Raw genomic sequence first — 24697 nt, forward strand, 5'->3', positions numbered from 1 at the left:
GAGTCATGTGAAATACACGTTCTTGTAGTTTTGCATTTTCTAATTCATTTCATTTTCACTTTGTTTTTAAGTCGGCTTAGTTGCTGTTAGTTTCCAGTGAGGATTTTCTTTCTTCAGTTTAGTTTTTATCAGTTTCGGAGTTCATTTTAGTCTTTTTATTATCAATATAGGGAGGGTATATGTCAGATTTAGGAAAACCAAGTATTGCAATTAAAAACAAAACTTTTTCAAAGCAGCTGACTCAGTCTTGACGACATCCAGTCTTAATAAACACATCCAATAATGCCTCATCAGGCAAGTTGTAACAATTGTTTTTAAACTAAGGATATTTCCTAAATATGTTTTATTTTAGTTTTTAATAAAAGTGTTTAGTTTTAATTTTTAGTTAGCTATAATAACCTTAATCAGGACAACAAAGAAAAAAACATCTTGTGTCAGCAGGTCTTAAAATTATTCAACACAACCGCATATGAACGACACATGACATATTAAATCATTTCGTTATATATTTAACACAACCTTAGCAAACTACAGAAGCGGTGTGTGGGAAAACCAAGTATACCCCATGATTCAGTAGCTTGTAAAACCACCTTTAACAGGAATAAGCTGAAGTAATCATTTTCTGTATGACTGACAGTTGCTTACGTTGTGGAGGAATTATGGCCCACTCTTTTTCTTTTCTTTTTCTTTTTTTTTTTTACAGTGTTGTTTAATTTCATTGAGGTTTGCCGTTGGGTTTATTTATGCTCAACTCTCCCGCCACAGCATTTCATCATGATGAGGTCTGCACTTCGACTCGGCCATTGCAACACCTCGATTCTTTTTTTTTTTTCAGTCACTGTAGATTTGATGCTTTGCTGTCAATGTCCTTTTGCACAACTCATTTCAGCCAAGCTTTAGCTGACAGTCACATGGCTTCACCTTTCACTCAATGACTGCAAAGTTTCCAAGTCTGTTGGTTGCAAAAATACCTCAAATCATCAAACCTCCACCACCGTGCTTCACAGTTGGTGTGAGGTGTTTGTGCTGATATGCTAGGTTCAGTTTTTACCTAAGTTTACAGTGCGTGTTATGGCCAAACATCTTCACCTGATATGTCCAAAGGAGTTTGGTCTTGTGGTTTGTTTAGATGCAACTTTGCAAACCTAAGCTGTGCTGCCATGTTCTTTGTAAGAGAGAAGAAGCTTTCTCCGGCAACCCTTCCAAACAAGACATACTTGTTCAATCTTTTTGTAACTGTACTCTCATGAGCTTTAACATTTAACATGCTAACTGAGGCCTTTAGAGTCTGAGATGAAGCAGGAAGGGTGTATTTAGTTTCTCACACGTTTTCGTTTTTTGACGCAATTTTTGATAAATAAATAATAACAGTGTAATATGTCATGTTTTCAAGTTTAACTGAGGTTGCATTTACCTTATTTTAAGACCTACTAAGGACCAGATGATGTTTTACATTATGTCCTGATGCCTAAAACCTTAGAACTGAAAGCGGATCCACTTCTTTTCATTCTATGTCAGTTTCAGGCAGTATCAGGCTGTTGTCCTCAAAAATAATATAAAATCTTGTAAAACTGTAGTAATTAAAATATAAACATGTAGTTTAGCATCCAACACAGACGGTCAATAAGCTTACAGGACTTTTAAAAGCTGGTTTGAGCCTTTTAACCAATGTATTGTCAGTTTTTGCTGAGTATAGGCACGTGTAAAGTCAGACATGTTATTGCACACCCACTAAAGGTGTGAAGTTGGTGGCAAAGTAAGCCATCACAAAGTAAGTCATTGTTTGAAAGATTAAAAATGAATCATATTATTATTTAAAACGTATTTACTTATTAATCATAGACACGCGGGTAGCTAAATCTAGATAACTAGGGTGTGTGTTGAAGATTAGATGAGCTATGAATTAAAAGCTGGGTACGGTTTGTCATAACCTGCTGTCCATGGTACAATCAGGGAACAATGAAACGTGATTTCCTAAACGTCAAAGTCTGGTCAACCTTGCGCGTCACTGAAATGCTGCATTCACCCCGAATGGGAATTACTTATAGCTATCCGAGGCGTACGGTAAAAAAAAAAAAAAAAAAAATTAAACTCGCAACTGCTAAGAAGGCTCAATGGTGTTTTCAAACACATCGTCAGCGGTGCTGACGTGTTAATTAATATTTACTTTATGACAGTGTTTACTGTGTCGGATTGTGGGATTGACAGATTTCCGATAGCGCGAATGCACCACCGCTTTGCTGCCATCCATGCATTCAGTCCTGTCTGTGGTGGTACCTGCTGGCTGCTTAACTTAGCTAGCAGTCTTACCTATCAGTTCAGGAGTAACAAAAAATGAACGCGAGAGAAAATGATTTTTATTTTGTTTCCCTCTCGATGTATCGTCGCGTTTTAAGGAAAAGATGAAGACCATCCACTTGGTTTTAGTGTTTTAGCCGTTAGAGCATTTTTTTTTTCTGAATCCGTTTTGCGTGTAACTGGAAGTGGAAAAGACAAAGAGAAAAAGAGCTTTCCAATAGCTAGAATGGTTTGGGCCTAAAAAGAAGACAAGAGGTAAGGATGCCAACTTTGATGGAAGACGTTAATTGGTGTTTGACTGCAGTAGAGGGTATCTGATATTTGAAGTGAACGCTAATTAGAATTTCGCCAAAAAAAAATCAGTAGCTTCAGGGCTAGCTAGCCTAGCCTTAATACGCTACTAGCAGGGTCCGGCTAGCTAACGTTATGCTAAAGCAAATATGCAGGTAGTCGTGTAGGTAGCGTGCTAGCCAGTTGCTAATAATTTGATTAGACATTGTACTTGCTTTGGAGTTCTGGTGGAATGAGAGTTTAATTTTTCGATGGATGGGAAGGGTAGATATTACTTACGTTTCTATGCAAGGAAGTAGGGGCAAATATCGCGGTGATAGGAGTAATGTTTTTGTTCCTGTCATGGCAGCTAACAGGTCATGACGACTGATGTTTGTGTTTAGCCGTGGCTGACATAACTTGTACACCTAAGTCTGCTCTTACAGACGGTGGCATAACTATATGATACTACACGTGCAAAGGATAAACCTACTATGTTTCCATTTCATTTGAAATAGACTATTCGCTCTCCATAAAAAAGCATCTGGGGAATCAAACAATGGGAGATAAGTGCTACTTGTTTGTAGTTTCTGTGCTAGTTTGTGGTCTTTTTAGGTAATCATTGGCCCTTGATACTCGTTAGTTTTCGCACAATGACGAGCATAAAGTTTTGGTTCGTATCCTCCTCCTTTATTGTATTACTAACTCCTAGTGCCACTCCTTGCTGTGTCCAGTCACAGTCTTTATTTGCATGGAAAATCAACACTGCGCAGAAGGGCAGCACAGTTAATCTGAATGTATGCTTTGGTTGAGCGAAGGATCAGCTGATGTGCTTTTCTAGGAAGCCATTTTACGTGCCATAGTTAGGGGGGAAGGGCCAGAAAATGCGTGATAAGTCCAGAGTTCCTCTTAACACTTGTCACGGGTAGTTCATGCACGCATGTGGAGGGATAGACTTGACGCATGGAGACAAGGAAAGTGCAACCAACTGACTTGTTATGGTTGGCTGCACTTAGTCGGGAGGGGGGACGAGTTCATGCCCTAAGGTCATGAACTCGTTCACGGCAGGTAGCTGTGAACCGGCTAAGCAACTTTAGTCAGATGGTGGATGGAGCAAAAGCTGTACTTGAACTGTGGTTGCAGTTGTTGTTGTTTTGTTGTTATGTAGACGTAACAGGAGTGTTAATATTGCCATCGGATTCAATTAGGTCAGACAAAAAACTTCCCTCATCATGCAGTGGACTGAGCTGCAGTACTTGGCTGGTTTAAGACAACTGCTGTTTTATATTAAATAATTTTCTGAAAATGCCAGGCAGTAGTGCTGTCTGAAACTCCAGCTTCCACTCTAGAAGATAAACAAATAGTAAATGAAGTTTGGATTTTTTTTTTTTTTTGAGAGGTGATTATACACTATGACTAGACTACATTACAGACAGCTTTTAACAAATAATGAGTTTATTGCATTAGTAAATTACAGCCCATGTCTCACTGGCGTGGTGATTGTCCTCTGGTACAAGGCCAAAACCTCTTTTGTGTGCGCTGTAAAGTAGTTTAACTACAGTGTAGCCCTTGGTTGGAGCTCTTACTGTATTTTAATGCACAGAAGGTCACCCACTTGTTTGACTATACAATTGAAATACTCTTAGTAGCAGCTTGAAACATAATGCCATCACCATACTTGCTTGAAGAGCTGTGTTGATGGCAGTAAGTTAGAAAGCTGAACTGAAGTGTTGGAGCTACTTCAAAGGTTGTAAACGGAAAATTAATTCGGGTACAACATGCTATTTTAAACTGTTAAAAATAGCTCATATATGTGTCATGCCTTTGTTTTTAAATGAAAATGTTGAGCAGAGAGATAAGGTTGATGCATGTGACTGTACAATGTCTGTATGTGATAGTCTTTGTTTTGGGTTTCCACACACTGAAGCACCAAAGAAAACCTTAAGCATACTTGACATTCAACTGAGGCTAGATGACTTCTAGATACCAGCTTTGTTAGTTTAAAAGAATCTTTAAAAAGGGGGGGGAAAGGGTTCCTGGAGCAGCGATGTAAACACCTTGTTTGCAGTAATGTGTAAATGTGCTACCTGTGACGCGGCTTACTGTGAAATCCTCTTCACTTCCTGTTTGGGTTTTGCTGTGAGGCTTCAGTTTAACAGTTTCCCCTGTGGCCAAGGCGAAGGGCACACATTCAGTCGAGATGTTATGTGACTTGTTTGTCCGTTCCAGACAGAGCAGTGCATGCATGTTTTCTTTGGCTTTGGCACACCTATTGTACATTCCTGATGTACTCCACTGTTGTTTTGCTGGCTGGATATTTGGGAAGTGAGCAATGTCTAGTTTCAGACTGTTCAACTGCAGCCCATTGTACACAATTTCAAATCTGAGCACCTACATTTGGGGACAATAAATCCAAAGCTCAAAATTGCCTCTTTAGCCACAATTTTAAAGACAAAAGCTATTCTTATGTTGATGATAGAAATGGTTTTAAGGTGTTGCATTTGTCTGGTTTATGCATTGTGCAGATGTTACTGCTTTTTAGCATTTACCTTTTCCTCTTTAACCTGACCCTAAGTACAAGTTAATTGTGTGTTCAGCTAAGGTTTGTAAGTTTCATAATCAAATCTTATTTCCTGTACAAAGAGAAGCTTGTTGAGAGTAACTTGTTTGAAGGCTCTTTCTGAGTCTGCCAGCTTAATTAGCCCGAATCTAATCAGACATCAGCAGCTCTCTTTTTATCCCCCAGTACTGTTGCTCACGCAGCAGAGAAATATGCTGCTCACTGTGTCCTGACCTCATGCATCTGTTCTTCAGCTTTTGTTCTCAGCGATGCGAGTTAAACTCTCATGTGGCTTTACAGTCCTGTGAAGGTGAAGCTCATTAAGGCCATTTCATTTCACAGATCTGGCATAGATTGGTGCTGTGAGATACTGCTTTATAATACTATTTTTAAAGTGGAACGATAATAGCCTCAGTCTTTTTCAGAGGCAGCAGTAATATGTCTCAAATAGTAGTGAAATTCTTCTTCTTGTTTTGTTTTGTTTTGTTTTGTTTTAAGCAGGATAAGTGCTTTGCAGGAAATAACAAATGGATTAGGAACGTAAACAGGAAAAAAATCCCAGAGTCAGAGGAATGAATTTATGCAATACGCAGATAAAATGTGGATTTTGTGGATTTTTATTGTTAACTTAAGCATGTTATGCATGAATTTTGCATAAATAATTGTCTACATTTTAGGGCTCAGCTGCCAGTTATTTTCATTATTGATTAATCTCATGGATTTATGTTCTTTTTTTTATAAAATGTTGAAAAGTGCTTTGTATATATTTACACCCATTTCCTTGGTGATGCTTCAAATGTTCACATCAACAAGTGTGAAACCCAAAAAAGCTGAAAACAGCAAGTTTTTGATTAGAAATGACGAAAATTTCCGCTCAGTGCCCTTATCAGAATATTCGCTGATTCATTTTTCAACAGCACTTCAGTTAATTGGCTTATCATTGCAGGTTTTCATTCCTCCATTTAACCACAACTGAACCTTTATTCCAGCTACAGCAGAGAGTTTATTTGGATGTTTGGAGGTTAGTGACAGACATTTCAGCTTTAGATGTAGTGCAGACTTTTCTCTGAGTAATACAGCTGAGATTGATGGATGGGAAATTATTACACAGTAGAGAAAACTGCAGCGTTTCAGTCTTGTTTGACCTTTTATTAATTCAGGAAACCTTTGCATGTTGTTAGGGTTTTAGTTTGCAAAGTGCTTGCTGTTTTGAAGGTTAAGATTTAGTTTGACTTGATAATTGTACTTTAAGGTAAAAAAATGACTGACTAAGGAACGGTTTATTCTTCAGTAGATTGTTTCATCACACTAAAGGAAGGACTGATAGACTCAAGATGAGTAGCTAAAAGCTTATGAAATGCATATTTATGAAATGGCTTCTTTTTTTCTCTCTCTCTCTCTGCGGTATAATCCATGTTACTTAAATATCATTCGTATACTGCTGCTCAGTCTGCTGAGTTAAAAATCATACAATAGATCAGAAGCAGGTTAAAAATGAAAAACCTCTTGACAGGCTTGTTGTGCCTTCTGAAGAGCTTGAATGACGCAGATCCTTTGGAAACGTTGCCAAGATAACTGAGGCTTGGGTGTCATGTTCCACTAACAATGTGGCCTAAAAAGTACACTGAACATTATGTTATCTGTGTCAAACCTGAAAGTGAGAGCATTTCTTTTGTTTCTGAGTTTATGTGACAATGTTTACCTAGGTAAAATCCAAATGAGCTTTCGAGCCTGGTACTTTTTAGCTCTGTTTGTAAGAGTTACTCTAGATTTTAGAGTGTATATTTTACCCACTACTTTACTTTGCCTACTAGATACCTAAGTTCCCTAGAGCTTGAGAAAATGACTACTTTAAGTGTTTTTATCTGTTTCACAGTGCTATGAAGAGACTGATTTACCGTTTTGCTCTTGGTAAACAGCTTTACTGAATGTTAAACATAAAAAGCTCCTAAATTAATATGAGTTAATTAGCTGTGTAAATGCACAACAGTCTCAGCACTGAGCCTGTGATTGGTAAATGCTGCCAGTTCCCTCTTATTCAGATAATGCACGCCTGCTGAGTGGAGGCTTTCCAGGCAGCGAGTCAGTTCAAATGCTTCAATCCTGCTTTAATGAAAGGACATAAGCAGTTGTTTAGAGAACATGCCAATCAAGACCCGAGACTTGTTTTGATATGCTAATTGGAGCTAATGTGCAGCCACATAGAAATATTGAATTCTTTTAATTGAAGCGGGAATTTAAGACACTGCCCTCTTCAAAAAGTCTTCATCTGCACTTTGATATAAAAGTCTCAAGGAAAATCAAGCCTGTTTCTTTCCTCTTGAAATGCTGATACAGAAATATGGCTTGCAGGGTTTTCTTAATGAAAAGTACTGCATGTTTTAGTGATTGAAAGTCACTCCAGTTTTTCCCAACAGTTCTTCTTAGTCTTCTTGCCCCAGCTGCATGTGATTTTTGCCTGTAGTCCTCACCAAACAGCTGGTATAGAGGGCAGGTTTGCTGCATTTGAATGGACGCTCCCTCTGGAATTCCTGCAGTCAGCAGGTTTGCTTCAAAAGCACTGGGGGTGGTAGTGGTGGTGGCACTGGCTGTCCATCTGCACCTGCTACAGAATACTTTCTGTAGAGCAATCTAAGGTGCTGTTAAGTCCTGGAAACCAGTTATGATCGATGACACTTGTAGTTTTACTTAACCATGACTCACTGAACATGCAGTATTTATTTTTTAATATCCAAAATGAATTGATGTGCACACAGCTCATAGCTTTTAATACAAAATTAGAGCCATTTGTAATGTGCATAGTAAACCTTTTGTTAACTGTGCACCAACCTATCACATAGGTTGATGCACATTTTCTACTTCATGAGCCTGGTCATTGATTAAATCCTCCCAGGGTAGTACTTTGCTTCTATTTATAAAAGTAGAGGGCATATGTAATTGCCGGAAGTGCTGAGAAATGACAGACTAACACACTGTGCTTTCAGATTCAGCATGAATGGGAAATAATTCCAGTTGTAAAGTATTTCTAAGAACGTAAGCCTGATGATACGGACATGCAGCTGTTGGCAGTACTGTACAGCCTTCGTGTCCATTGATGACTATTTATATCAGTTGTGTCTATTATAAAGTCCATCAAATGGAGTTTCCCAAAGTTTGGAGGCCGGCCTTCGTTTTAATACTTTAAATAACGCCACAAGCAAACAGCACAGCCAACATTGTATATGGGGAAGATTTGGCACAGTCAGCATAGAATTCATGTAAAACTGTCATAATTTATGAGATTATTGAAGTTGAACTTCTTTGCAATTAAATCAAAGCACCCTCAGATAATGAGGGCAAAACCTTGTAAAGATGTGGTCAAATTCAGATATATTTTTCTTGAAAGCAATAAATTTGAATGTTTAACACTTGTACCTAAAAGCCAGCCCTTTAATGTTCTTGATTAATGATAAACATCTGCTGAAAGTCAAAAACAGAAGTGGCATCATTTTGTCAGCTTGTGTACCAGATAAAAATCCTCACAGCTTGCGGTGATGCCACACTTGTCAGCATGTTTCGTCATCATTTGAAAAAGCCTGTTTGTTACACCCAGCATGCTGGAAGCCTGAGCGCTGTGACTTTAACAGGCTGCATGGGTGCTTTGCCCTGTGCTCCAGGGCATAGTGGGGGGTGGGGGGAGGTTGTTGATGGAAAGAGCAGCTCTGATTGGCTGGGTTGTGCTGAGGGCCGTGACATCACTTGGAGGAGAGGCTTTGTGGTGTAAAATAACATCTCCTTTTATGGGAGGCGGTGGACTGTGCCATTCTCGGAGAGAGGTGAGATTTATTCCCTTTCTCGCTGTTTCTTCAGTGCCGTTTTCCTGTAGATGCTCTAATTGGCCAGCATGGCGGTTGTGGAAATCATTTCCTTAAGGCCAAGCTCATTCATTTCCTTAGCAATAATCCCCTTTTTATTTTTTCACTCCATCTTAATTTTGTGTGTAAGAATAAGGTGTAAAAAGGTTCAGTAAGACTAGGGGATCTTTTTAGATTCCTTTAAGGTTTAATTAGTCACCCCCCCCACCCCAACCCCCGTTTTAAAAAAAACAAACAAAACTGTATTTCTATTACAGTGTTTCAGCAGGCTTTCAAATTCATGGATTGTGCTCCTTGCTTTATCTCAGATTAAATTATTCCTCTGCTACTTTCTGAGGGGTTTAACGATTAAAATCAGCCTAAAGTGCTCTCAGTCAAACATCAGGCACTCTTCTATAAAAATAGACATGAGAAATTAGGTCTCTTATCCCTAATTTATCTATTGCATTCACACCAAACATTTAAATAGCACATATACTCTCACATTTTTTCAATATTAACCTCTTTCTTTCACCTCACTTTTCTCATTTTTCATGCATGCTTTATCTTGAAAACAGAAACAAAAGCTGCTGCTGCTTTCTGTAGCCTTCACCTCGCATGTGTCCAACCCCCGCTGCTTGCCGACATGGTATTTCCCGAGAACAAGCAGTCGCCTCCCCTCCCTAAGTCAGAATTGTCTCCACTCCAAGGAAATACACAGTACCTTCCAGTCGAGTAAAGAAACTTTAGTCACATTCTTTCAGCTGGACGCCCACAGATATATCTAGATTTGAAAAAAAGGGGTCAGGTTTTCTTGACTGGAGGAGGTTTGTGTGGAAATTCAGGCTGACAAGTCATGACGAGAATACTTCTGAATTCCTGGGAGATCCTGTGAAACCTCCTCCCCTCCTTTTTCCAATGTTTCAGTGGTTGGGGCCATGGCCTCTCAGTCAGGGTAAGAAATGCAGAGCTATTTGACTGCTTCACTCATTTCTCTTGGTGTCTGGTAGGACTAAAGCACATAACTTTATCCTATTGTGAATACTTGTATATGACAGATGAGACATGTTTGGTTTGCCTTACATAATGGCTGTGTCCCAGAAGCCAGATCTTGTACTCAGTGATAATCAGAAAACCATGGGGGGTTTTTTCCCCTGTTTTTTGTTTGTTTTTAAAGATGAGATCTGACTGTTATGTGGTACGTTAGAAAGAGACATACGAGCTGATTAATTTAGGTACAGAGTGATCTGCCTTCAGACTTTGACCTTTTCAGTTTGGCACAGTGTTGAATGGCTACAGTAAACCTAGCTGGCCATCACACCTTGATATTAATAAATGTTCTTTAAACTTAAACCTTTTTCTTTTTCTTATTGTTAATCCATCTTATTTTATTGGAATAGGGAGGGGAGTGGCTCAAGCTTTGGATTTAGGCTTGGTAGATCAGAAAATGCCAATCAAAGCTCACCTATATGTGCATCTTGACTTTAAAGAAAGGTTTGCTTGTTTTGAGCACAACACGAGTAAATGGTGGCTGAATTTATTCTCCATTAGTCACATTTTATTTGTATAGCTTGCACTTTCAGCTACTGTTATCTGAGAAGAATATACAGTACGCTCTTTTTGGCCTAGGTCAAATTGGAAAGGAAAACCCTTTATTTTGTAAGTCATAAAATTAATCATTAAGTTTGAAAGTGAATAACAATACCTTTGTGATGTGAGGGATGGGTTGATTTAGGGGAATTATGATTAACACCATCCACAGTGTTGGTTTAGTTGCTTGGACATGTTGAACACAAAACTGTTTGTGGAAAACCAGCTGTGTGTGCGGTAACAGTTTAACTTCTACAGAAATAAATCCATGCCTTTATTTTTGTGGATTTACTCTTCATTCACAATTAAAAATCTTGATGTGTACAGAAAGGCATGCGGTCTTGCTGGAACTTTTTATTAATCATATTTCTTAATTAAGGATCAGGGTCTTGGTTTGGTACTCCCTGAGGCCTAGTTTGCGTTTAGAGGCAGGTCTAAGACTAAACTATAAACAGATTGAGTGCAGAGGCTTACCACATACGTGCCACATGGTCATATCATGTCACCAACACTTGTTTTTCATTCTTTTTTTTTTCTGTTTGGGTACAGTGAGTACTTTCTCAGTTATTCTGAAGCCAAACTTAAAAGTTTTCGTGATTAGGACCATGGTAATTTCTCTGAAAGTGTCTTTTTTTTTTTTAAGTCAATGAGATTTTTTTGGGGGGAAGAGTCTAAAATTAAAGCGGACTGCAATTATTACTAACAATTATTTTAAATGTTAGAAGATCATCAACTAGGAGGCACAAACAAGACAGTTGAGCCTCCTTGGCTGTTGAGTTTCTCTCGAGTAATACTAAAGCGTCACACCCTTTTCAAATAATAACAACTAACAGCTCAGGTAAGTTAGTTGGCAGAATGGAAATGAGCTGTGTTTACAAAGGATCCTGCCTGGAGCCTTTGATCATTTAGCACTGTGTCTTAATCACACATGCAGGCCCGCACCCACATTACATCAACAAACTCATTTACATATATATATGTGTAGCACTAATACTGCTGGAGCAGATTAAAATCACCCTTTATCTAAGCAATCAAATGTACATGGGTGTAAATAAAGTTATGGACAGCATTTATAGCAGGAGGCCATGTTATCTGTAGATGATAATCATAGCTACTTCAGTTTTAGAAAGTTTGTTATGCAATGTGTGTTGTTAGGATTTGGGTTTTGTACTTCCAGCCTTGGTTCTTGGCTGTGCTTTAAGTCAAGAGGTGATCATGATGTTAATGGTATGTTTCATGAAATAAAGATGGACTTAGTCGCTTCTTTGCAAGTGTGGCTTAATGAACCCTAGCCGTAGTGGGTTAATCCCTATACCTCCTATGAGTAATGCGTCAGAGTTGTCATTACTCATAGATGTCAGGGTTGATGATATAAAACGGTTAAAGGTTGTGTTAAGAAAAAAAAAAAGATTGGTTGGGAAATTACTGTTTAGACTAACTGATGAGCTTTTCTAATAGTTCATTCAAAGTTTGGGCAGCAAATGGTGACAAGGTTTAGTCTGTAACACAGTTTATTTATCTATTTATTTTTTATGATTAATCAGTTCCTCGTAACTGTCAGGTTCCACTGTACTCTCTCGCCATTTGACTTCCCTGTGTGTAAAGAATTTCCTCATCGTTGAGTCAGTTTCTCATCCACTTATGTTTTTTAGTCATGCTTGGGAAAGATTAGAAAGACCCTGTGTGTAGTTTTGAGAATCTACAAGGAGGCCGGATGGTTGCTGCATAATCGCACTGTGTCAACAGCCTTACAATCATTGTTGTCACTGGCAGAGCTTGAAGCTGTCGACTTAAACCGGGAGGCGACACGCCTGGATGACAGCGTGCTTGTTTCTATTTTCAAACCTCTGTAGTTGCTTTCTGTTAAACAAAGTGCACAGGAGAGGGAAGTCACATTTGGTTTTTTGGCTTGCTGCACCTATGAGGTGCCTGATTTCTCCTCTACCAGAGCATTTTTGTTAATGTTTTCAAATGGCTCTGAGTTGTTATTGTAATAATGTGTACATGGATATATTACATGTCGCAATGATGTTTGTCTCACTTGTGTGAATCCATACATCCAATCAGAGGGGTATTGCCCTTATATGACTTTCTCCTCATCTGTTTAAATAACACACATTATGTTCAGAAGGAAAACACAGACTACGGGGTGTGTTTATTTATCTGTAGGGGACCCAGTGAGTTCCAGCTAATTTCATAGCAGATAATTACAGTCTATTTTAACTTTGTCATTCATTGCAAGCAAACATCCAGCACACAGTCCACCCGAAATTACCAATATTTTAAAAGCAATCAGGTTATTGCAGGTTATAAGAAAAAATTTGTGATTTGATTGCTCTTAAATGTGGCCCGATCTTTCATTTTAGTCACACAGTCTGCAATAAACACATTTACTTTCCGTGACTTTATCTAGCACATTTAGTCATAACACTGGAAAAGCCTGACAGTTTTTTTTGTTTGTTTGTTTTATTTTTTCAAATTAAGTTAGCTTTTGAGTTTGGTAAGTTTAGTAAGATTAGTAGAAACTCATTTTGTAGCTGGAAAAAAGTGTTCTGAGACTGTTATAGGTGTTATGAGACACAACAATGAGGAAGAATATTGGACCACTCCTCCCAACAAAGCTGTTTTAGTTGAATAATAATTTTGGGATGGCATCTCGTTTGGGTTAAGGTCAGGACAACATGTTCATCTTTGTTTTCTTGTGCTTTTGGGTTGTCGCCTTTTTGCATTCATTATCCTTTCCTAAGCTTTAGGTCATGGACACAGTGTACTTTCTAAACCATCCATCAGCAGTTGCAAAGCATCTAGGCTCTGAGGTAGCAACTCGGCCAAAACCATGATGCTCTGTCCACCGTGCCTCACTGTAGTTGTGCATTTTCCCCAGAAAATTACATTTTTGTCTCATTTACCAGGGTGTATTATCCCATAAGGATTATTTTATTGAAGAGATTATTTTTATCAATGGTATACCTTTCTTATTCAGTGGTGCTTTTTTAATCTTAATATATATTTATCATCAAGGCATTGCTCACAACACCAAGTCTTTTAAGAGGGAAACCTGCAAATTAGTTTTGGGTGATTTCCCTCCCCCTTGATTAGCAAGAACCGATAGCAGGTGGAGGAAGGGGTTAAACTGTACTACTTGATCTACTATACTGTGCACCCCAACCAAAAGAAACGCAGCTTTCGTTCAGAGAGAAATGCTTTCAAGTTTATTTTCAGCTTCCAGCATGAAGAGAAAGCAAACTAGTGCTAACTGAAACCCTTGATCGCATACAACAATGAATGGTTTAACGTATTGTAATTAGTGACTGCAAGTAGGCACTGAACCACTAACCTTTTGTGTTTGTTTTGTATATGTTGGGGTGGTTTTTTTTGTTGTTGGTTATTTTAAATTAACAGGGATGTGTACTTAAAACAGTAATGAGGCAGGTTGAGTTGAATTTGAAGGTAATACCGGTAGTATTTTTATTGAATACAGTAATGGGAAAATAAGCTAAACCGTTGACGTAATTGTCAAATGCTTGGTGATCAAGCTGACCATCTTCGACACCTGAGATCCATCAGTGCAACATTTGCTTTTTGAGATGCTGTTAGAACATAAGTTAAATTGTTTTTGATAACCTTCTCAAAGTTTTTTTTGTGTGTGTTTGTTTTGTTTTTTTTAAACATGTTAGTGGTTCAGTCAGATTGATTTGTAACCTTTGGATTTACCCAGATCTCAATTATAAATAACAAAGTGCTCACAAACGTTTCCTGCAACTGTTGATGTTTTGAGATAAAAAGTATGTAAACTGCAGACTTCTCACTGTGTGAAAACATCGAATTGGTAGTTTCAGCTGGGGGCAAATTGTGCTGACCATCTGTACAAGGAGATTATTTGCAGATGAAGTAGGGTACTGCACAGTGTCTAGACTAGGCTAAGCTTATTAGAACCTACTTTCTCCACAGGTTACAACTTCCCCTGTTTATGATACGTGTGGGATTTCACTAATGACAGTTATGTTTGTGCTAACAATGAGTCAAAGCAGAGCACAGCGGTAGTGTGATCTTTCACCATACTTGTTGTGACTTTATTTTTATTTTTTTTTAAAGGTAAAGGGTAAAAACAGAAGGGAAGAAAACTGACCATTTCTATTTTTCCAAGCTGACTTTTTAACAAGAGTATATGTTTGCTTAATTCTTCCGCACTTGTCTCCGAGATCTCATTTTCATAATATACTGCCCCTGCAGGCATCCGTGTTCAGCAAAGACATAAGCTGTTTGTTTATTGTTTCTTCTCATTATGTTACCTTGTTATTCTTCTGTGTTGATAGCAACATGAACCGTGAGGACCGGAATGTGCTCCGAATGAAAGAACGAGAAAGGCGAAATCAAGAAATCCAACAGGGAGGAGGAGAGGCCTTCCCAGCAAATTCCCCTCTCTTCCCCGAACCCTACAAAGTGGTAAGTTCGTTCAACTCACGTTCACTTTACCTGGCACCTAAGTGGTTAGTAATATTAAGGGAGTCTGTAACAGTGACTGGAAATGCAAGGTGTCAGACTGTGGATAATAATAATCAGTTCCTGCAAATTTAGCAATTACAATGTGGGAAATTCCTGCACACAATTACAGCAATCTAGTATTCAGCACAACACTGCTGTTTCGGAAAGTCTTGCTAGCTTAAACAAGCACGTTCCAAGAGCTAAACTTGAAGGTGCTCTGACATGAAAAGCTATTTAAAATGTAGATTTACATCAGCTGAAAAAAAACCCACTCAGAGAAAGACAACCATTCCATTAAAGCACCAGTGCAAATGGCTTTCCCTTTTAAAGTGACTGTCAACAATTAATGTTAATTAATTAATGTTAATCGTCTGGATCGTCAGGCAGGTAACACTGTTACTAAGGTGAACTATAGCCCAAAAGCAAGTTTAAGGCTCTTCTTCTCAGTATGTATCGGTGAAACTGAGCTGAAATTACAAGTTGGAGGAGAAACACATTGAGGTCTGAAGTCTATAGTTTTTCTCAGAAGTGTTGTTGTCCCCCCCCAAAACGGTATAAATCCCCCCTGTGGCAAGCATTTAAAGGGAATGAATTCTGACATGTGAATGTCAAGCTTTGTGGTGAGAATAGAACATAATATCAGAAGCTTTTGTGGCAATGCAAATTAGTCATGACTTTTTTTCTTTCTTTTTTTTTAAACCTGTGTCTTTGGTTATGTGGAGATGAGTGTTTAGCTTCAGGCTCCTTTCTTATGGTAGTTCCCGCCAAGTGTATTTATACTGAAGAAAATAATAATAATAACAATAATAATAATAATAATTAATTTTGTTTACTTCACGTGTGATTAAAAAAAACAAGATATACTCAGAAAGTAAAGAGCCAGCTTCACTGAAAGTAGATGCCAGCGACATCGATTTCAAGAGGAAATTGGTAGCTTTGTGTGCAGTGTTTGTTCTAATCATAATTATGGCTTAAAAGCACAAATGTTTCTACAAAGATTTGAGGTATGAGTTACATACTTGTCAGATAGCTGTGAGCAGTTCACCAACTCTGCACTAAATACAGCACAGCCTGAAAACACCTGGCCTTGGGTAGCTTTTTCGCATTACAGCTGTTGAAAGCAAACTAAAGACCAGAAAACATGCCTCCTCTTTGCAGCGCTTCCTCTTGTGCTTGCAGACACACATAGATGTAGGCCAGCCAGCTCCAGGCTCCTGCCCGGCCAATATAATTGTAAAGAGGATTTGAGTTCTCTGTACTGGTCTAATCTTTGCCACTAACCAGATTTGAGCAGATGTAAGTGGCTCCTCTCTTTAGCTCGAGCTGGCCATCAAAGAGGCAGTGAGGAATGTGTCCTGACAGGTTGGGAATTGAAAAGCCACCAGAGGTAAGTGAGGAGTGTTTTGGGCCACAACAAAGATATAAAAGCTGACATTAAAGATGGAAAACTCCTTGACCTTTACAAAGGAAGAAGCTTTTCACCCGTGCACATTGTGATCTGCTGTTTTTACACACTTGATACTATGTTTAAGAACAAGATGGTGTTCAGTCTTTGCAGTATCGGAGCAGAATTTTGGAACAGGCAAACTGCTTAAGTCTGTCCAATAGAGTTTTCTCTACTTGTGCGAGTCTTATGTAAGCTTTAGTTTGACTTTTCTCTCCTCTGTCATGCTTCACTAAGTGGAAGTTTAGTGTTCTGTATTAAAGGCCATGTGTGCGTGCAGCTGCAGCTGTGCCCTCCCAGATGTAGACCAGCACAGCAGTAACATTTTTATGGCGTAGAGTTCACGCACTCTCTCAGCGGCACAGAATAAAAGCTTATCTATGAAGCCGCATATTGTTTTTCATTTTCTTTTCACTTAGAAGGGTTCCTTAAAAAAAATTTAAAAAATCAGGGATCCCTCAAATTATATGACGGGGTAGGTGCTTTCAGCCTAACTGTGCCAGGATCTGACTAGACCCAAAAAAGCCAAAGTGACTCCGCAAATTAAAAATCTATTAAGAACTTTCATGTTTGCATTGAACCACAAAAAATAGGCAAATTAAATGTGTCAGATTAAAAAAACAAACTTGTGGCTGTTATTATCGGATATCATAAAATGGCAGAAGAAATGTTGAAGAGATGGCAATCAGTGGCTTGTTCTTTGTAGCTTGTTATTGTTGAAGTGTGAATGATTGAAGTTATTTTTTTCAGCTTTAAAGACCGTACTGCTGCAGGACTAAGCGTTTTTGTCACACAGGAACCAAAAGGTGAAAAGTGTTCCTGTGGTCATCTTGGAGGTTTCCTCTGAAGGTTTCAGCAGTTGAACAACCTCTATACACCATTGTTTATCAAGAAAAAAAGCTTTGACAGAGTTATAATCTGAAGGTTTTCCTCACAGAAGTTTCCTAAGAAAAACATAATGCAACAACAGTGTGTTATGTGAAAGCTACAGTGCAGTTGCTCAAAACAAAACAGCCTAAAACAAAACTGAAACCAACAGCCATTAAGAAAAATAGGTGATACTTAGCTGCGCATATGTGAGCCAGGCAGCACAGACAGGAGGTAGTGGAGTGTGCGTTATGACCAAGCTAAGTTACATTTCCTGCTGCAGATAACGGCTAGTATTTCTTCACCCTCGGTGTGAATCTGTCAAACAAAACTGAAGCGTGAGGCTGCGTGTGAAACTGGATACTCTACACAGACTTTTGTCACGGGCTGATTGCAAACAGGTCGGCTGGAACTCGTGGCCTCAGAGTGATTGATTATCTTCTGTGGTGGGAGTGTGGGCAGAGCGTAACTGTGTTCGCAGATGGGTTTGGACTGATCTGGGCTCAGTCTGAACTTTGAGTTTACGCCTCTCACTGTGCCTCTTTTTTTTGGTTGAGCGCCTTTACCTCAAATGTTGAACAACTTCTCTTTTCTCTGCTTTCCCTCTTTTCACTCATGTTCTCCACAATAATTATTCTTTTTTGTTTGTTTGTCTCTCTGCTTCACTCTGCAGGTGAGCAAGGAAGATAAACTGTCCAGCCGTATTCAGAGCATGCTGGGCAACTACGACGAAATGAAAGAGCCAATTGGTGACACCCTTCCGAAACTTAATAGTAAACCATCCAACAGCTCGTCTTCCTCTGAGGAGAAGTCGGGTCCACCTTTGTTTGGTGGGGACCAGCGGTGTGGCGGCAGCAGCCAGAGCAGTAAGTGGACCCCTGTTGGCCCCGCAGCGGGCGGATCTTCATCCCAGTCTCAGAAACGCTCAGGACTCCAGGGCGGGCACAGCACCCAGAGGAGCAACGGAGGCGGTAGCGGCAGCAGCAACAGTAGCCAGAGAGGAGAGGTGCGGGAAAAGAAGTCAAGTAAACACAGCGGAGGGTCCGATCACTCGAAGTCACACACGTCAAGTCCGGCAAAGGGCTCTCTAAGTTCCTCCAGCAGTCACTCGCGGAGCTCTTTGTCTGCCGAGCAGCATCACAACAAGGACCGCTACCGCTCAAAGTCACCGCGAGACAGAGAGGCCAACTGGGACTCACCTTCACGGGTTCACACGTCCTTCCCCAGTGGACAGCACTCAAGTCAGGCCTTTCCCCCATCTCTCATGTCCAAGCCCAGCACAATGCTGCAAAAACCAACAGCCTACGTGCGGCCTATGGATGGCCAGGAAACAGCAGAACCTAAGAGTTCGCAAGCGGAAAGCTACACTGGACAGTCGCACAGCAGCACCGTGGGAGAGATGAAGTCCAACGGCAAAGCCTCACTTACCAAACTTAAGATCCCTTCCCAACCTGTAGAGGTAAGACCCGAGTCTCAATCTCATGCTGTGTTGAACCTGGTATGTTGACTATTCAAAGAATGCGCTCTTTGTTTGTATATCACCTCAAGAGCAGCTTTTTGAAGTCTCCCTTAAGGCAGATCCCTTTTTGAACATTGCATGCTGTAATCACTCCTTCGTTTTCTCTTAGACCCACAGAAATACATTGTAAGAATATTTCTGCCTTGACTCAAAACAAGAGGTGTCCCTCTGGCGTAACCCTGATTGGACATTAGAAACGACCTACCAACGGCTTGTGTAGAATTTATAGCTTACTATGTCAGAGCAGTGGCATGTGTTTGATTTAATGATGTAATGATTACATTAAATGACCTCTCAGCTTGTTACACATGGTCTGAATGAACTCCTAGTTCTCACAAAATGCCTATAGGATGACTAATAGCGCTCAAAATGGAAGCCACCTCACACATGCTGTACTGAGATCATGTTGTTTATACGTCTCATAAGCATGCTGTTTCTGTCTTTAGGGATCCGGTGATGCCAACTGTGTCGACGAAATTCTTAAGGTACAGACACAACTCTCATTTTCATAGAAAAGCCATCTGCTTTAAATAATTGAATGAACCATCAAGATTACTCACACCTTAAAGCTAATTTTAATGTTTTTTTTCTTCTTCTGTGTTTTCTCTCTTTTCTCTCTCTCTTTTTTTAAATTCAGGAAATGACTCAGTCGTGGCCCCCTCCTTTGACAGCCATCCACACTCCCTGTAAAACAGAGCCCTCCAAGTTTCCATTCCCCACCAAGGTCAGCAGCAGTGACTGTTTGATTAATGTGATTGCGTTGTGATGAACTATTTCCATTTGTATGAATCAAACCTTGCATAAGACATGCAAAGGAGGGTTTTTTGGAAAGTTACTTAATGTGATAAGTCAACTTATTACTTACTGCTTGCATTGTATGTATCATGGCATCTCTCTCATGAATGCAAAGTCATATCATAACACAGAGATTCATGAAAATAAGTTAACACCTCCTTTAATTTTTTTTTTTAATTTCAGGATACTCACCCTTTTCCAAGTGGGCACAGTGAGTATCACACACACATAAAATAATGAAGTAAAGTTAAATGCATATGTTTTAGGCTTTGAGTCAATACATATAAATCTTTTTGTGTGTGTGCTTTAGAGCGAGGCAGTTCATCAAAGAGCTCCAGTAGCCACCAAGCCAAAGCTTGTGATGACCAGCCCACGTAAGTGCTTCATCTTTGAACCTTCTTTTTCTCTTTTCTTGTCAGTAGTGAGTGGAATAGTTGAACAGTAAATATTTGAGTTAAGAAGCTAAAAGTAATCACAGTAACTCCAAATGACTGTGGTGACATATGAAGAATAACAAATGATTCCCGTATCTCAGTAGGTTGGAGGAAGACCTAAGGCTAAGCAGCAGTGAGGACAGTGATGGAGAACAGGACTCTGCCAAGAATGCCTCAAGGAACACATCAGCAAGGTAAACTGTAGAAAACAAATTTTTTAATCTGAGTGCTATGTTGAGACTGTTTTAACCTTGAATTTTTCCCGATCTTGAAAGAGAAACTTTACAGCTCGAGTAGCTTTCTTTTTCTGCCATTTTGTGTCTTGTCTTTATGTGTTAACTACACCTTGATGGCATACTCATGCCTGAAATTTAAAACCATATTTTTGCTGTACTGCTGGATGCAAAGTATATATACATTTTTAAAACTGGATATAAAACAAAGCTGCTTTCTTTAGTGTGTGGGGAAAGACAGAGAATGCAAATCTTGGGGTTTTTATGCACACCTTGTGGCTTGACAGTTAAAGCATTGAAACCCATGAACAACCCAAGGACTCTTGAGCAGCTACTACACAGGTTGCATTAATCTCCTTATGCTGACTGTTTCTAAACCCTGAAAAATGCATACATAAGTATTCAGATTTTTGCTGCGGTAACGAACAATCTCAACATACACAGGTTTTTAGTGACTCGACCGTAAAATACCATTATTGATCACTTACAATCTTTATGTGGAGGTTTAGATGTTTGCTCATATACCACAATGACAATGTTTAATGCTCTCCTCTTGAACAGCAATAACAGCGAAGCAGCTGACCAATCAAGGGACGACTCCAGCAGCCACAGCGGCTCAGAGAGCAGCTCGGGCTCTGACAGCGAGAGCGAAAGCAGCACGACAGACAGCGAAGCCAACGAGCAACCACGGCCCGCCTCCCCTGAAGTAATAATTTTTCAGTAACTTTATACAGAGCTGTAATACCGCTTGGTTGAGCAGATTGTCTGAACTAGTTTTCACACTGTCCACTTCTATTTTTGGATTAAATATTTATATGGTACTTTCTTCTAGACTCTTAGATTTTGTTAGGAGTTCATTCAATGTGCCTGTTTCCTAATTCTGTGCTCCCCTCTGTGCCCCTTCAGCCTGAAAAACCCATGGCAAACAAGTGGCAGTTGGACAACTGGTTCAAGAAAGCCAAGCAGTTCTCACCCTCATCTCCAGTGGACAACAATAGCGTCCCACCCAAATTCAAGAAAGATGGCCGAGATAACAGCTCAGGGCGCAGCTATAGTAGCCAAGGAGGGGGGTCAAAAGATTCAGCAGCACCCACCCCAAGCAGGGACCTGCGGGCAGCCCAGAAAGGTGCAGAAGGTGGTCGTGGCCGGCAAAAGTCACCCGCACAGAGCGAGGGTGGCACAAATCCACGTATTCGAGTGGGTAAAAAGCAGCCTAAAAAATCAGAGAAGCCTCCTGTGGTAGAGGAACCGAAGGGAGGTCTGAGAGTGGAGAGTGAGCCGGCTCCAGAGATACCTCCTCATCAGCCCAAAGCTGCTACGAAGGGTTCACGCAAACCAAGCATTAAAAAAGAACCCAAATCCTCGCCGAGGCCCACTCTAACTACTCCCTCCAGCACTGCAGCCCAGCGCAAGCCCAAGGCAGCAACCAAGACTTCTCAGAAATCTCGTGAATTTGTTGACACAGACTTTTCATCATCAGACTCTGAAGGAAACGACAGCATCCCGTCCTCATCCCAGACACCCAAGTACACAGAGAGTATCAGGACACCCGTGTGCGTTTTTTCGCCTGGGGAAGAGAGGGGGCTGTTGTCTCCTCTCAGTGACCCCGAGGACCGCTACCCTGCGAGACAGCCTCAGCAGCAAGTTTTATTAGTCAAGATAGGTTAGTCGAAACTGCTTGCAAGTCTTGTAAAAAGTCCAGAGAATATGTCAAGGTGTAGTGGGCACTGAACCAAATTAAGCCATACCCTACCCTTTTCCTTCCTGTTTCCCATAGATCTCAGCTTGCTGTCCAGAATCCCAGGGCGGCCCTACAAGGAACCTGCAGAGATAAAAGTGGAGAGGGAAGACTCTCTCGACAGGGACAGCAAAGACTTCAGCAAACAGAGCTCTGAGAAAAGCTCGAGCAAGGCCAAGAGGAAACACAAGGTAGAGCAAATTTCAGTGCTTTTTGTAAGAAATACATTCCATTTCTACTTGAAAGCAGAGTAAAATAGAAAAGCTTGTTATTGAGTATCCCTTTCACTTATTAAGGTCTCCCCCCCCCCCCCCCCCCAGTATAGCATCTCTTGGAATAGCACACAGCCAGATTTCCATTAAAGCAAGAAAGTGCATTTGAGCCAAAGAACAATTGACTACATTCTGGTTGAGATCCAGACCTGGATTTAGCGCTGTTAGATGACTGTGCATTTTACTTTAATCATAGCCACAAAACTACCAAAGATGGAGAATTAAAATCTGTGCGACTGGATATTTTGGGATGTAACAGTCATTTAGGATAACAGTGAGCTGGCATAGTTGAGCTATACCTGCAATGAGTTGGCGTCTTCCGATAATAATTGGAGGTGTGTAACCGATTATTAAATCTGACTTTTTCTTTAATGCACCCTGCTTTTTATTTTTCTCTCTCATCTTTCTTTAGAATGATGAGGAAGGCACAAAGCCAGAGACCAAGCGGATCAAGCTAGAGGATAAATCTACATCCCATCATAAAAGCAGCAGTAAAGAGTGAGTAATCTTAGCTTTTGTCCTGAATAGCATTACCAGTAAACCCTCTGTAAGCCAGGAGCCTAATGTGACAGTAGTAGTTAATTTTGCCTTTTCTGATAATCACACAAAAAACAAAATAAACCCAGTGAATTCTAATGAGCATCATAAAAGCTTAATTACATCTGAGTCCCTTCAAGCTGTATCTGTTAACCATTATGCTCAATATCTGTATTGTTCTTTGTTCATAATTACATGAAGTGTTAATATTTAACTTTTTAGTGTTAATGTTTTATGTTGAGTAGACAGCCTCATTTGATACAAGCATGCGTGCATAATGAAATACTGATTTGAATCCCACTTAGTTCTAAAAGGTCTTCGGAAAAGAAAGAGGAGCCAGTCCCCTCTCCTTCCATGTCCGGTCTTCAGCGGACAATTAAGGCAGAGCATCCCAGTCGAAAGAGGACGGTCAGCCAGTCCTCCACGTCATTGTCCAGCGGGACAGGAAGTGGAAAAGAAGGGAGTCACAGCACCAAGGGCAGCTCCACCTCCAAACATAGAAAAGGAGAGGAAAAAGGGCGCAGCACACGTGACGGCAAGGTAGGAAATGAGTAGCCTTTGTTATCTCTGATACCTATCAAATGTTGCAGATAGTGCAAAGTTTCAGGGCAGACTTTCATCTTGCCAGTTGTGCAGTGTTTTTCCCTGAGCAATTTAAATACCAGAGCATGCATGGAGTGGGGAGGAAGTTGTTGTTGAGGGTAGAAAGGGAGTAGCCAAGGTCATAGCTTGTAGTGTGTATCTACAACTATCACATAATCACAGATTTTTGGTGGGATTGTTTTACATTTGTATAAAACCAACCTCTAACTTGTTGTGAGTCTCTCCTGTTCTGCAAGTCTGTTTAAAAAAACCAGCTTCTTTTCCCCTAAAATGTTATTTTCCCCATACTTCTCTGCAGGAGAAATCCTCAAAGGGTTGCGATAACCAGCTGGCTGTGCCCCCGCTCTCCACAGACGGCTCCAAGTCTCAGAGATCCAAGCTGGTGTTTGAGGACAGGTAAGAGGAGCTCTTTCCACTGTGGATAACCCCTCAGCGGGGCACAGAGAAAGAACTGCTGTGGGGATCTAGAGTTGCCTTTGATGCATAAAGCTGCAGGAGGTTGGGGAGGTCATGAATAGATGTGCCTGCATGCCAGAAAAGTTATGTTAATTTCCATTTTAAAAGGCTCTCTGCTGGGAATCGCTGCCTTTTTAATGCCGTGGTAACGCAACAACATAGTCTTGCTTCTTATTTTCATACCTTTTCACTTCACATTTTGATTTAATGAGATAAGAGCTGTTTCAGGAGTTAAGAGAATGTTTTTATGACATTCCTTCAAAGTTTCTATGTTTAGTGGATATAAAAAAGCACGCCACAGTGTCAAGAACACTTAAATGATTAGATTTGCTAAACCTGCTCATTATTCTTTTTCAGGGTCCATTCAGCAGATCACTACTTACAGGAGGCCAAGAAACTTAAACACAATGCAGATGCCCTGGTAAGAGCAAGACCCCAATGACTGGTGTAATTGAGAGGACTTTGAAACATCAAATGACATTTTCTATGGAGCTTTATGTTACATATAATAACACAGTTTACACTTTTAAGATGTTTCCTTTTATGCTGAAAGTGATTTCACAGTGACTGTGAAATTTTACTCAGTTTTCAAAGCTGCTTTTAGTTTGAGCTCTGCGTGATTTCCTTAAAAATAATAATAAAAATGCTTTTATTACGCAGTTACTGTAGATGAGCAGGTGGATCTGTTTAGCTTCACGTTTGGTATCTGTTATGTACACTTGCGTTATAAAATAGCCATCTCTGTTGGATTATCTTATTCTTA

General features: G+C 40.0%; 1 protein-coding gene across 3 annotated transcripts in view; it reads left to right on the top strand.

Moving 5' to 3' along the window:
- Positions 1–2202: 2202 nt before the first annotated feature.
- aff4 (AF4/FMR2 family, member 4) overlaps positions 2203–24697 on the top strand; it is a 29750-nt gene continuing 7255 nt past the window's right edge. Inside the window, exons 1-15 of one of the 3 annotated variants that reach the window (XM_005452570.4) lie at positions 2203–2553; positions 14868–14997; positions 18021–18806; positions 19313–19351; positions 19504–19590; positions 19845–19872; positions 19972–20035; positions 20197–20289; positions 20890–21034; positions 21235–21991; positions 22106–22257; positions 22751–22836; positions 23181–23415; positions 23777–23874; positions 24292–24355. In XM_005452570.4, coding sequence (XP_005452627.1) covers positions 14872–14997; positions 18021–18806; positions 19313–19351; positions 19504–19590; positions 19845–19872; positions 19972–20035; positions 20197–20289; positions 20890–21034; positions 21235–21991; positions 22106–22257; positions 22751–22836; positions 23181–23415; positions 23777–23874; positions 24292–24355 — 2760 coding nt within the window. In that variant the 5' untranslated portion in view covers positions 2203–2553; positions 14868–14871. Of the gene's footprint in view, positions 2554–9647; positions 9917–14867; positions 14998–17463; positions 17749–18020; positions 18807–19312; positions 19352–19503; positions 19591–19844; positions 19873–19971; positions 20036–20196; positions 20290–20889; positions 21035–21234; positions 21992–22105; positions 22258–22750; positions 22837–23180; positions 23416–23776; positions 23875–24291; positions 24356–24697 lie in introns of those variants that run through there. The other 2 variants (XM_005452569.4, XM_025910706.1) reach the window with 2 other exon arrangements.

This window comes from Oreochromis niloticus, linkage group LG10 (assembly GCF_001858045.2).
Source record: "Oreochromis niloticus isolate F11D_XX linkage group LG10, O_niloticus_UMD_NMBU, whole genome shotgun sequence".
In the NCBI taxonomy this organism is placed as follows: Eukaryota; Metazoa; Chordata; class Actinopteri; order Cichliformes; family Cichlidae; genus Oreochromis; species Oreochromis niloticus.